We start from the raw sequence: 13,749 nt of genomic DNA, 5'->3' as shown, positions 1-13,749 counted from the left end.
CATCTACCAATGGCAGTAATCGCTATTCTCGTGCTTGTGTTTCTGGTGATCCCTCCGCCAATCATGGTGTTTCTTTTAACCAAAGGCTTCTGGAGGGTTGATCCTCAATATGCAAATACACTGAGAAGTGGCTTGCGCCCCGAGTGCTGTTGGTGGTGGTCAGTGGATTTGTGTCGTAGGGTACTCCTGGTCGCCACTTATGTCGCGGTTTTAGACTTGAAAGCAAAAACGGTAAGGCAAAGTAAATCAGGGACCGGATTGCTTAACTGAGGGGTTCAAGCCCGCGAATTTGAAGATGTACATGCACGTGAACCCAAACAATTTGTAAGACTTGTTCCCTTGGTACAACGTGAACTTAAAAGTCTGCATGCGAGTCAAGTGGTTCATCAGGCCGGCGCTTATCTCCCGTCTGTAGCATGAAGCGACTAAGAGTATTTCTTCTCCCCCTGAATGAGATGCTGGTCCATCGCAGGGTCACCCCTGGCATTAAATTCGCCAGTACTCATTTATACACCTGGGTGGAGAGAGGCACTTTGAGAGTAAAGTTTCTTGCCCAAGAAAACAATATAATGTCTCCGGCCAGGGCTCGAACCAGGACCGCTCGATCCGATGCTGAGACGAGCGCACTAACCACGAGCTGAGGCCACAATGTGAACTTAGGTTTTTGTGTAGGGTTTAGTGAGGTAATGTTTCTCATTTCTTTTCTTCCCTAGATCCTGATGATCTTCGAGTGCGTTGTAATCTTGGCCGTTCATAATTACTGTCACCCTTATTTACGCGCTCGTGCTAACCTCGCAGAGTCCGTTTATCTATTGGTTCTATGCACATTGGCAATCATGCAACTTACCGAGGATAAACAATTTGAAGTACGGGTAGAGGTTCTGCTGGTCATGTTGGCGTGTCACACACTTGTGGTTTTCCTTTGTAAAGCTACCCACCTTTTTCGCAACCGTTTTCACTGCGCATGCGCACGGCCTAACAGATCGACAAGGCGTCGAGGGTATGACGAAATAGAGAGCACGGCAACCGACCCAAGCCTGTCAATTGAGACCCAAAGACGGAGGAGCAATCTGAACATAATATCTCAACGTCGTTCCCAGGGTCTCTCGTCTTCCCGCCCTCCCGAAACGAAGTTGACAACATCTGACTCATCCGAAGAAAGCTGGGAACATGCAGGTCAGTGCTAGCGAGTAAGCTCCTTCAACGCTGTTTACAAGGCTTGGGTTTCTGTCCCCTCTGCCCCTTTCCCCTTCCTGCCTGCCTGCCTGCCTGCCCAACCACTGCTACCCTCACCGCTACCGGCATCCAAAAATTCCGAGATTGTAAGAGTTATTGGAGTTGCATCAAATGCAACGAGCTCATTTTGCCTTCTGAAGTTTAAGTTTCGTCAGATGTAAATTCCTCTGAGAAATTAACATTTTATGACGTTTAAGATCGACAGGATTCTTCATTTTGTAATAGAGCAGGTTTGAATTTCCAAGTTTATGGTGGCCTAGCTATGGCCCGAGAAGGCTGTCGCGTAAGTCAAAAGATGAATCCTAACCAGGACGAATGCAATCTCGTTCCCAGAGTCTTCGTTCCCCTTGACCAGCGGTCGGAAAACGAGAGCTCTGGGAGCAACCATTTCAGGCATGCGCCATAGATACAGACTGCGCAGTGAAACCGGCGGGGCAGAATCACCAGAATTCGGTTATTTCAAAATGGTTGCTCCCAGGGCTCTCGTTTTCCCACCGCTGGTCAAGTGGAACGAAGACTCTGGGAACGAGATTGGGACGAATGAGCTGTGTAAGTCGGGGATTAGTCTAGTCCCTTTTGGTGGTCTTATACCCTGAAATATAAAGTTTCCCTAGGGGCTCCTGGTATCTCCCCATTAAAAAAAAAAACCAAAATTTCCGAAACATGAACTGAGCATTTGCAAAACGTATTTTGAAACGATTTTTCTCTAATCACTCCTTGATTTACGCTGAAATCTGCACACTGGTGGTTGTATTTCAACATAGCAACGCCCATAGCAAGGATTCCTTACAGTCCAAAAGTGATTAAAGTCTTTAAAAAATGGAATCAATTCAGTACATTTCAGTTATTCTTTACAGGAAAGATGTCTACCATTCCCTACCCTATTTGACTTGACCAAAACTTTGATACCCTATTTGTGACCGTTGCGGCTGGCACAGTTGCCCTAAACATAATTTGTGAAGGGCTTTTGTTGATGGTCCTATCGACAATGATGAAAAAGAAGCTGCTTCTACAAAAGCATACCCAATTCAAGATTAGAGTGCATTAAACAATACCCTAACGGCTGAAAAACCATATCCTTTAGGGCCGCACATCATATAGCCCATGTAGGGAAGTAGCCCTGCCGGGCCATGAGGCCACCGCGCCACCCCTCCGGCTCCCATTCAGTGAGTCTCATTTATTAAACGAAAGACAGAATCTAGTCGATTTCAACTAATTTTTATGCCCTGTCTGACGCGTTCTACTTGGTTTTTTTTTTATTTCCTAGGTTGAGATTAAAGATCAGCACAGTGCGTCAGACTATCCAAAGGTTAATAGCAATAGAAAGTTACCAGGGCTGGGAATGGTTGTTGGACATGATAGATAGCTGGCTACTAAGTACGAAAGAATGAAACAGAGACTCAAAATACGCCAAAAAACGTTTTTATCTTTACATATATTAATCATTTTAAGTGCGTTGAGATTTTTAACGCGCGCCGAGAAGAATTTTCTATTTATCATGTTCATACGATATATTATCACTGAGGTACTGTTTTTAATAAATTCTGTAAATGTACATAAATTTGAAGATATTACTATGGTAGTTATAGGCTTTTGATATTTGTTGTAATATACTTTCCTATATTTCTGTTTTTATTTTTGTGTATATCCTATAATTCTGTAATCTATGTTAGGTAATAGCTTCAGGACTCCTATTGATAGCACAGATGCTTTGTAAGCTCCCTGAAGGGACTACCCTGATATTTTTACCTTTAACTGTTTACTTTTAAATAAAGGTGTCTATTTATCTACGCCAATCCTTTACATTTGCCAATTTCCAATGAGGAAATGCTTTAACTGCTTTGCAATAAATACAGAATATATAGTTCATTGAAACCAGGCGCTCGGTGACTTGAGGAGCGCGAAGAGCAAGAAAATCACTGCACACAATTCAACGACGAGGGGGCCGTTTCTCGAAAGCCCTGAAAACTTTTCGGGCCCGTAAAGCCATAGCAAAATCTCGAACCTTACGATTACAGAGCTTTTTTATTCACGTATTCTTAATATGAAGAGAATTTCCCTTCATACAAGAAGTTTCAGGCGTATACACTTCTCCGTTTTTAGATACAGATGGACTAAAAATGGCTTTACGGGCCCGAAAAGTTTCCGGGGCTTTCGACCACCATTGCTACAGAATATAAACTGCCCGAGAAGGCCTGGATCAAAGACTAACGCCGTTCATCCTGGCAACGGTCACTACACTCTCTAGAGAGTGGTATCCATATGATCTTAACGATCAGTTAAATTTTTTTTCCAGCGATCCGAAACTCCAGAAATCGTAGATTGTAACAAGAGTTAGCGAGATTGAATTTTTTCCTATTCACTTATCACAAAGATGATATATACCCAAACCCCGTCCACACTACGCCGGAAAAATTTGAAAACGGAGGTTTCACTCCGAAAACGCTTCAAATATTTTCCGTACACACTACGCCGGAGAAGTTTGAAAACGCACAACCACCGGCCATTTTGGATTTGTGTTTGAGGAAAACTCGTGCAGGGTAATCACGTGATTATCGTGACGTCATCGTTTTCGAAAAGCTCCGTTTTTATGACGGGTTAGTGTAGACGGTATGCTGTTAGTGTAGAAATAAAGCTCCGTTTTTATGACGGGTTAGTGTAGACGGTATGCTGTTAGTGTAGAAATAAAGCTCCGTTTTTATGACGGGTTAGTGTAGACGGTATGCTGTTAGTGTAGAAATAAAGCTCCGTTTTTATGACGGGTTAGTGTAGACGGTATGCTGTTAGTGTAGAAATAAAGCTCCGTTTTTATGACGGGTTAGTGTAGACGGTATGCTGTTAGTGTAGAAATAAAGCTCCGTTTTTATGACGGGTTAGTGTAGACGGTATACTGTTAGTGTAGAAATAAAGCTACGTTTTTAAATTTCTCCGGCGTGGTGAGGACGGTACCTCAAAGTTCTTGTAATAGTGCGTATTTACCATGCGTCTAACGGGAACAGAGGGCGGGGGGTGGGGGGGGGGGGGAAGGGTTGTTCTGATCATTTCTGTTTCCAAGAAGTATTTGAGCCCACAGTTTTTTTCTGGTCTAAATTTGTCTTCATTCATCACCATGAAATCATACTGAGGAGTATGAAGGACGCGTGTCACCTATGATCCTAGTTAACATTAGACTATTCACAGCGTCTCCGCCCATCTAGCTGTAAAACAAAAAATTACATCCGGTTATAAGCCTCCCACGGATATAAGCCCCTCCTCTAGCTTTCCTTGTTTTGAGATGTTTTAAAGCTCAATTACCAGAAAATGAAAAAGCTATTTTTACCATAACCGCAGAAATTCTCGAACGCTCATTGGTTAATTTTCATTGTCAATAAGCGGACAGAGACATGAATTTATAATTTATGCGACTAATTTTATCCCTTCTGCTATATCTGCCATTTTGTTATTGTAAAAAAACAAATTCTCGTCAGTTTTTGTTAGGCGTCTGTACTGTTATTGACAATGAATTTCGTCATAACATTGTCAAAGTAGTCTGTTATAACGAAATTCGTTACGCATGAAACACTGACGTCAATTTGTACTTCATGTGCAGCTACAGCTCGTTTCGAAACGTTTTTTTTTTATTCCGGTTACAAGCCCCCTCAGATATAAGCCCCTCCGTTTATAAGCCCATCCAGAACGGAAGCCCTTACGGAGTTGTATTAGCGGCAATAGTGTATTGCTTATACCCGACAACCTTCGCGCGCCTGAAAAATTTTCACTCTCAGCGGTCTTACCCAATACACACACGTGAAACATGGCGGACGCCTTTGGTGAAGACGATATATTTGCAGTTTTCGAGGACGATTCCGGAGAAAACAGTAACAAAAAGGGTAAAAAAGACAAAAAAGATGGTCCATCAAAATCTACAGATGTTTCACATATTGGGGAGAAAAGAGATTTTACGCCGGATATCGTCGACCTCACTTTGGAAGAGTCTGGAGCAAAGAAAGCGAAACTAGACGATTTAGAGAGGTAAGACTTAAATTCTTTATATTTCTTGACATATTCTTCATGTGTTTAGTAAGAAGTGATACTATGCCATGTATGATGGCTCTCAGATAAGGCTTATCGAGCAAGATTTTTAATGAATCTATGGAGCGAAATCGAGCTCAGGATCGATATGACATAGTCCATTTGGCTGAGTTTGGTTATCGAAGGTAAACTTGATTTCATTTAAAACTCAAATATACCTTTAAAAATTGCCTGAATTCTTAAGTTATCCTTCGATTAAGGGCAAAAAATTGAGGGGTACAGACTCAGCTGGTCCTTACATCTTACACCTCTGTGAAAGGAAACTAGGAAAAATTTAGACAATTGTGTTTTTTGTCCATTATTATTCCCATGCAGCCTTGTGGAATCAATTCCTCGTGTGAATGTAATAAGTGTTGAAACTATTGAAGCATGTAATCATGAGGTGAGTGTGATTATTTTTCTCTCTTTCTCTCTCTTGAGTGATAAGGATCCCGCAATAGTATTTGAAAACACCGTTTTCGATAAATTAAAATTCAGCTTGGCAGTAAGGCTTTAGAGGACACAAGCAAAAGAAATTGAATGACCATGTTTATTCATTTCTTAAGTTTGTGTCCTCTGGGCCTCACTATCAAGCTGAATTTTAATATGTCGAAAGTGACCTATTATGGTTATTGAAGTTTGAAACATGAGAAATAATTATGATACCATAACAATAACATAATAATGAGTTATAAATTATCCACTCAATAATTTCACTTATGCACCATTGGTCTATATACATCACATGACTGAATATATCCCAGCTAAAACTGGAGAATACCCCTCCTCCCTTAGGATTTCCAATAACCCTCCTTGGGGTGGGCATGGATATTATACTGAGCCAGACTTAAAGATTTTTCATTGTCATTGAAAAGGTTGCAGTACCTGAAGGATGTGAATATGTTCCCTTGGTCCAGAAGACAACAAAACCTGCTAAGGTTGGTTATTTTATACAGATTCACATAGTATTTGCAAAATACAGTATACGTTTCATTTATTCACTTACTCAATATCCACATATTGTACAAACAAGATACAATGTATATCTACTTTTTTGCACAATTCAAATACAAGGTTGATCAAAGACAAATGACATAAAAATGTTAGGTCATGTATACAGGGCGGGAAAAACCCCAGCTCTGATTGCCCTGGGCAAGTAGATTTTGCTCTTGGGTAAGTGAAAATAGTTGTTCAGTGGCCCGCTGGGCAAGTGAAATTAGCCTCATTCAGTAGTCTTGTGAGTCTGAAAAAAAAAAAAATGTAAGCTTGATAAATTATAATTTCCAGTCCGAAACTATTTCAAAACTAAGACTAGTAAGATTACATGTAGTTAACCATTAGGTTGAATGCTCGGATTAGTTAGGAATCCAAGCATACTTGGTTCACGTTTGTCCTTTAATTTCCATACTGGCAGCCACATTGGAAAGTGATATTTAAGTGGGGGCAAGTGAAAACTAAAATTTACTGGCCCACTGGTCAAGTGGATTTCTATTTTTTTTTCCTGCCCTGCCATACACAGTGAAAGTGTGTCAACTTTTCCAGGTGATCCATGAGTCCGTTATCTACATATTTATTAGCCGAAAATCTTCATTCTTACTAATGTACTTGTTTAAAGTTACCGGTATACAGATTCTTTTGACTTGTTTGCTAAATTGGAGCACAAAAATAGAGCATTTAGCAACAACAGTATTACTGTCAAAGCAATGAACCTTTTCTTTGATATGCTGGCCTGGCCATTTTGTTTCAAATAGTTATTATGGGATGCTTAAGGGACAAATACATACTAATTTACCCACTGAGTATCCCATAATAGCTATTTGAAACTTGGAATTCAAAGATAGCCATATTGCCCAAAAGGTCCATTGTAAACAGTTGATCAGTTTTACTCTGCAGCCTTGAACGCATTCCTCAAGCCCTCAGGTATTTTGTGGTTCCTTGTTACAGTCAAACCAGAAGTTGTTCTTTCAATGAGAAATCTGTATTGTTGGGAAATGGAACTTAACAGCATATCAAGCAAATTTGAATTGAAAGCTGCAATCTCTCCCAAACAAACAGTAAATTGATATTGGAACATTGCACTGATACATTATAGGATTCCTGTTAGAGGAAGATCCTGTTTGATTACAAAGATACCCAAACAGATTCACTGACTGGTTTTTGTTTGTGTTGTGTGAGAGGGGTGTGGTGGGGTATAATTAGCCCACTAAGCTGAAATGAACTGTCCATTCTAAAAAACCTCTTTGTTTAATATCTTGCCAGGAATACCCTTTCATTCTGGATCCTTTCCAGAAAGAGTCACTGAAATGTCTGGAAAACAACCAGTCTGTTTTGGTATCTGCACATACATCGGCTGGGAAAACAGTTGTGGCAGAGTAAGAACATTTCTGTGAAAAATTCAGGCTTAAAAGCTAATAGCCCATTTCCAAGTGGGCTCTTGCCTCTGTGTCAAAACGCGTTTTCATGGGAAACCGTTAATGTGAAAATGTGTTCTGCCTAAATGTTCATTTTCATGTAAATCAAAGTCATTTTTATATAAAAGGTTTTGCATGAGGACTCATTTTGAAACAGAGACACAGCCTGGATTATAATGATGGCATGGGTCATTTTTTGCACATTTTTGAACAAGACATTCTACTCTCACAGTGCCCTTGTTCACACAGGAGAGTAAATTGGTACCAGTTAGCTGTAGGTCAACCTGACAGAATTCAGGGGCTGGGGAGGTCTGTTGGGAGGGAGGCATCCATCTAGGGGGAGAAGCACTATTTTTTTTTTCAGTCTTTTGTGCCGTCACATCGTAAGGCCTCTTTGGCACAGGTGCATACATGTATACTCAACCTTCACAAGTGCCTTTTGCACTTGATTTATGTGTGGTTGTATTGTGGCTTAATTTTACTTTGTTACAATTTAGTATTTTTCTTTGTTCTGGTGTATGATAATATTTACTAATTAATGACGTCTTTGAAACAAAGGAAAATTTCAAATTGTGCCAAGGGTAATATTGAACTGCAACATATACATATACAGTACAGTAACTAAAACAGTAACTAAACATACACATGTAATTAGTTTATGTGAATGAGAATTAGTTAGTACTTCTTATTTTTGTTTAGGTATGCCATTGCTATGTCACTACAGAACAAGCAGAGAGTAATCTATACTACACCGATAAAGGTATGTGAAAGACACGTTTCACCTTGTCTTTGTTCTTCTAAATGTACAAAATGCATGTAAGAAGTTAAGCAGGTAGCTTGTTATTAACATTTTAAGGTTACGTAGCTAACACTGTTAGCAGTTTGTAGCAGTTTCTGTGTTTTTTTTTTTTTTTTTTTTTTTTTTTTTTTTTGCTCTCTGATTGGCCTGTACATGTACATGCGTATGTACATGTAAATCTGGAACATCATACCTTATGTACTGGTTTGTTGTTTTTGCTTAAACATTCATTGTAGACAGTAAGGGCAGCTGATACTGATGAGGACAATTAACAGTAGTTTACATTCCATCCATGCATCTAGAAAATTTCCTAACTTATCATAGAAGCCTGTAACTCTTGTGTTTCCCTAAAGGCTCTGAGTAACCAAAAATATCGTGAGTTATACGAAGAATTCCAAGATGTTGGCCTTATGACAGGAGATGTCACAATCAATCCCAGTGCTAGTGCCCTGGTCATGACCACAGAGGTAATTGTACATACAGTTATATTAAATTCATGTAATAAATTATTCAGTACACTCAATAAATTAATATAATGGTAATTTTTGTTTGTCTTAGCTATGTCAGTTTATGCTATGTGTGGCTCAAACACTGTGTAGTAAATCATGCAACCTGGATAAATATTGTTGGGAGTCCAAAATTCTTTTCAAGAGTTTACTAAGCATAATGGCTGGGCAATACAACCCTGTTAGCTAAAAGGCCGTCAATAAGGTTCATAGCCCATAACACCTGTTATGACTGAGTATGTTTGATGAGCCCTTGATGTTGCTAGCCTGCAGCTGATACAGTTCACCCATAAAGTACATGTAAAAGGTTTGTTACAGGTGTGAAGATCAAGTCTACAGGTGACTCAAATCTTAATGACAGCCCCGTACTACATATCTGGTGTAATATATTTGGATAGCGTGCATCATTTGTGTGTTCCAAAGGTGTACATGTACTTGAATGGGCTGCTTCTGTTATGGATCTTGTAGACAGTTTTAACTATTTTTAAGTTATAAAAAGAAATAAACTTTCAGCTAAAGTTTTTCTGAAATTTTGTTGTGGTTATTATATCATCACAAGTTATTTGACAACACACTTCATGTATGGTTGATAGTATACAAGGTTTCAGGGTTTTTTTAATACTTTTTTAACTTACAATGTAATCTTTGTAGTGTTGTGATGAACACCCAATACCTTTTATTCTGACAAGTTATACTTCTATGCTTTCTTCAAGATTCTGAGAAATATGCTGTATAGAGGTTCTGAGGTAAGAATGTAAAGAATTTCTGCTCAAAAACAAAGTGCGGCTCATTAAACAAGAAGCCTCAAAGATGACATTAAATAAATTTCAGTTTTTTATGTTCTTCATGACAGATAATGAGAGAAGTTGCTTGGGTAGTGTTTGATGAAATTCACTACATGAGAGATAAAGGTAGGTACTGTAGTTAACTAAGCTGTAGAGAATTTTAATAATATCAATAATAATAATACTAATAACAGTAATAATAATATTTATGCAGGATAACCTCGTCAGTATAATAAACACTGGTATCAAAGGAGGTCCTGTTATTAGAACACATAAGTAAAAATACAAAAGGTGTAAAAGATAAAAATTCACTGAGAAAATTGTCACACGGCCAAAAATATATAAAAGATGTATGCATCTACACATAGAACTTATCGTTTGATTAAGGATAAAGTCTTTCTCACACACTGCTGGGAGCCATGCCAAGCCGAACCACACAGCCTGACATTTATTAACATAAGAACATAATTGTCTTAGAATGACACAAAAAGTGGCTAGAGAATAACTTCACCTCAACTTAACACATTCTACAAGTACATCATGGGTGGGTGGGTGGGGCATGTCAGGCAATGGTGGATGGTAAAACAGAAACTGAAACCTTACACAAGCCACGTGACCTGAACCCCCCGCACACCTGTACCCAGACGCCCAGCCGTGTGCGAGGAAAATGTTTTCCACTTCTTTCTTTCCTCAGCCAACGAAAAACCACACTTAGTGTCCCTTGAGGATTCAATTAAGTGAACTCTAATACAAACTAAATCAAACATAAATGTACTAAACACAAACTGTAACTGCACTTGAATTGTCCAATATATAGCAAGATACAAGCATTCTAACATTAAAGCCAAGCTTTGGTCTATAATTTATAAAATACAGTAGATTAAGTCATCATCAATTGAGTAACAATCATCGTCATGTAAAATTCTAGTAACGTGGGGAAAGACAAGAAATTTAAAGTAAAATGCTGCTTCTTGCAAGTTTGCACATACATTTATGCTAGTTTTTGGTAAACTATAAGAAGATGTTTAGGTCAGATTAGATCACTATTGATATAATTCTGTGATTTGAATGCTTACCAAGTTTGTTTGTTATAATAATAAGTACAAATAACTGTTTTCAGAGAGAGGTGTTGTGTGGGAAGAGACCATCATTCTGTTACCAGACAATGTACACTATGTCTTCCTTTCTGCAACCATTCCTAATGCCAGGCAGTTTGCTGAATGGATTGCGCATCTTCACAAACAGGTATGGTGTACTTATTTCCTAGCCAGAAATATTTTCCTATTATGTGCAACTGCTCAAACTGGGTCCCGTGGAAAAGAGTTAACCAATCAGAACATTTCTTGAGAACAAAGAATAGCAATCTTTTTTTAACTAAGCCAATTACATTGAGGAATGCAAACAATAGTTCTATAACAAATTGGACACTTAACAAAAGTATGAAGTGCTGCGGACTTATTATTTTGTACCCTCGTCATTGGTTTTGGTTTAGTTGTTGCAAAATGAGATTTCAAGCGAAATTTCTTGAGTGAAATTTATCTTTTGGATACTTCGCCGTCATGGACTGATTCTGAACAGTTCATGTACTTGTACATGTACTAGTTAGAACCCTTGCCTGGTTCACTGCGTTGTGCTCTTATGCAAGGCACTTTACTTTCAAAGTTCCTCTCCCCACCAAGGCATATAAATGGTTACTGGGTAATCTAATTGGGGATAACCATGCAATGGACTAGCATCTCATCCTGGCGGGGAGGGGGGAGGGCTGGGAGTTAAAATAATTCTAGTGTAATCATGGTAAAGAAATAAGAGGTAAATGCCAGCCTGATGAGCCACTAGGAACAAATGAAGAAGCTAGTCATAAAAGGGGATAAGTGACGATTTTGGTTGTTTTTTTTTTTTGCTCCAAATTAGCTGAAATTTTGCATGTGGACTTCACTTCAGCTGAAAAACATTGCCCTGTAATTTTTTTCGCTGGGTTGCTCTTCGTTTTCGAGAAATAACGTATGCAAAAAAAGGCACTTTTCCTAGCGGCATCTTTTTGTCGAACGCGAAACAAAAGAAACCTTTTGTTTTGCCGGACAATGAAATTAACGAAGCATCACATTAGCCGCTAGTTGTTCGAGCCGATACAGGCATTTTATTCATAAAAAAAGCTCTGAATTATTGATGTTGTTGCGTTAGCACAAACGATTAACGCGCTACGCGAATCGGAAGCGCTTCTGACATATTGGTGAGTTGAGTGCAACAGGAAGTCAGCTCTTTTTTTTTTTTTTTTAATTTTTTTTAAATTTTTTTTTAATATGTCCCCTTCTTTTTGAAACCAAAACATTAAAATAGCCCGTACTGTCGATGCTTCTAGTGCTAAAATAAACCGTTCTGCTAGGGCTAAAATAAATCATTCAAGCATCGAAATCCATCTTCGATTAATAAAATTCCGTGAGTATCGGAAGATTCGACCATTTATCGATGCCGCCGTCGACAAACTTTTCGAGGTCTTTTCTTACAGTGAAGTTTGAGCATTTGAGCGTGTAGTGTTTTCAAAAAGCGAATTCAATGAACTGAAAATTAACGAGCGCTAGTTGTTCGAGCCGATAGAAGTCTTGTATTTACAAAATTAAACACACTACTGTCATGTTGCCCCCTTAGCACAAGCGGTTAAGGCTTTGCGCGTCGCGATAAGTGACACTTTGCTGTGAGACCGATTCGACACTACGTCGGACCCCTTTTTCCTGTTAATTTCTCCCCTTCTTTTTGAAACCAAAACAATGAAACAGCCGAACGTAATATCAATGCTGCTAGTGCTAAGATAAACTGTTTCGGAATACACCTTCGATTTATAAAGTTCCGTGTGTATCGAAGATTCGTGCATTTATCGATGCCGTCGTCGATAAATTTTTCAAGGTCTTTTTTTAAAGTGATGATTGAGCATTTGAGCGTGAAGCGTTTTCAAAAAGTGAATTCAATGACCTGAAATCAGCGACCGCTAGGTTGTTCGAGCCGATACAAGTAATATTATACTGTATTTACAACGTTGTCACACAATGTTCGTGTGTCCTCTTTAGCACAAGCGAAAAAAGTGCTGCAAGCCTCGAACAATCTAGCGTTTTGTCCTGAGACCGGTTCGATACAACGTCAGTCCCTTTTTTTCTTGTTTATTTCTCCTCCTCTTTCTGAAACCAAAACATTAAAATAGTCCGTACTATGGATGCTGCTAAAATAACATGTTTAAGTCCACTTTCGACTAATAAAAGTTCCGGAGATTTATGGACCGATTTAGCCGTCACGCGTCGATAAACTTCAAGGTCTTTTTTTAAAGTGAAATTTGAGCATTTTAAGCGTGTAGCGTTTTTCTAGCCTGCGCAGCAAGCGTTTCCGTCGCGTTTGGAAGCAAAGAAAGACCGAGGAACGGGATTTTCAGTGTTTTGTCTGCGCGGAAAATGGGGCGAGAGCCAAAAAAAAAAAGAAAAAAAAAGAGGGGGGTGGGAGAGGGGAAGGATGGGAACTCCTTTCTTCCTTCCCCTTCCCTTCCCCTTCTCAAAAACGCGGTATATCAATACGAACTTGGTCCTGTGGAACAGCGGCGAGTCTTTGAATCATTTGGGAAGTGTCTGCCAACGTTTCAAGAACTAACGGAATTTTTCCTGTTGTTGTTAAGATCCGGCTGTTTCCTCGACTGGATGAGCGTGCAATTTATTGAATTGTATTTCTTATTGATTAAGTATATGTTGAACGTTGAAGAAGTGGTTTTGTTCAAGGCTTTTAATTGCTGGGCCGTAAAGGAATGCCATAATTTTTGTTTTTATGTCACAGCACAACCAAGTAAAGGACGAACACGCACGAAAATTAACTATCTACAAATATTAATAAAACCACTAAAATAATGAAAAATGAAGACAAATTGTGACATAAATTACAGTATTTTTTAACAGTGACAGAAAACTTTGAAAATAAAAAAAAATATT

At 38.9% G+C, this 13,749-nt stretch overlaps 2 protein-coding genes across 3 annotated transcripts in view; both read left to right on the top strand.

The window, feature by feature from the left end:
• The window catches only part of LOC110068338 (uncharacterized), an 11,097-nt gene extending 8,065 nt beyond the window's left edge, over positions 1-3,032 (top strand). Inside the window, exons 5-7 of one of the 2 annotated variants that reach the window (XM_089286291.1) lie at positions 1-231; positions 714-1,176; positions 2,504-3,032. The exon at positions 1-231 is cut by the window's left edge and continues 526 nt beyond it. In XM_089286291.1, coding sequence (XP_089142417.1) covers positions 1-231; positions 714-1,176; positions 2,504-2,508 — 699 coding nt within the window. In that variant the 3' untranslated portion in view covers positions 2,509-3,032. Of the gene's footprint in view, positions 232-713; positions 1,188-2,503 lie in introns of those variants that run through there. The other variant, XM_089286290.1, reaches the window with a different exon arrangement.
• Positions 3,033-4,954: 1,922 nt separating this feature from the next.
• The window catches only part of LOC110050334 (exosome RNA helicase MTR4-like), a 63,154-nt gene continuing 54,359 nt past the window's right edge, over positions 4,955-13,749 (top strand). Inside the window, exons 1-9 of the mRNA XM_089286286.1 lie at positions 4,955-5,247; positions 5,623-5,689; positions 6,162-6,224; positions 7,546-7,658; positions 8,397-8,457; positions 8,850-8,963; positions 9,716-9,748; positions 9,856-9,913; positions 10,908-11,032. Of these exons, the coding sequence (XP_089142412.1) occupies positions 5,030-5,247; positions 5,623-5,689; positions 6,162-6,224; positions 7,546-7,658; positions 8,397-8,457; positions 8,850-8,963; positions 9,716-9,748; positions 9,856-9,913; positions 10,908-11,032 (852 nt within the window). The 5' untranslated portion in view covers positions 4,955-5,029. The remainder of the gene's footprint in view (positions 5,248-5,622; positions 5,690-6,161; positions 6,225-7,545; positions 7,659-8,396; positions 8,458-8,849; positions 8,964-9,715; positions 9,749-9,855; positions 9,914-10,907; positions 11,033-13,749) is intronic.

This window comes from Orbicella faveolata, unplaced genomic scaffold (assembly GCF_042242905.1).
Source record: "Orbicella faveolata isolate gen_17 unplaced genomic scaffold, um_ofav_v1 contig_14, whole genome shotgun sequence".
In the NCBI taxonomy this organism is placed as follows: Eukaryota; Metazoa; Cnidaria; class Anthozoa; order Scleractinia; family Merulinidae; genus Orbicella; species Orbicella faveolata.
The sequence above is the reverse complement of the archived record's forward strand: the minus strand, read 5'-3'. Positions and strand labels throughout refer to the sequence as shown.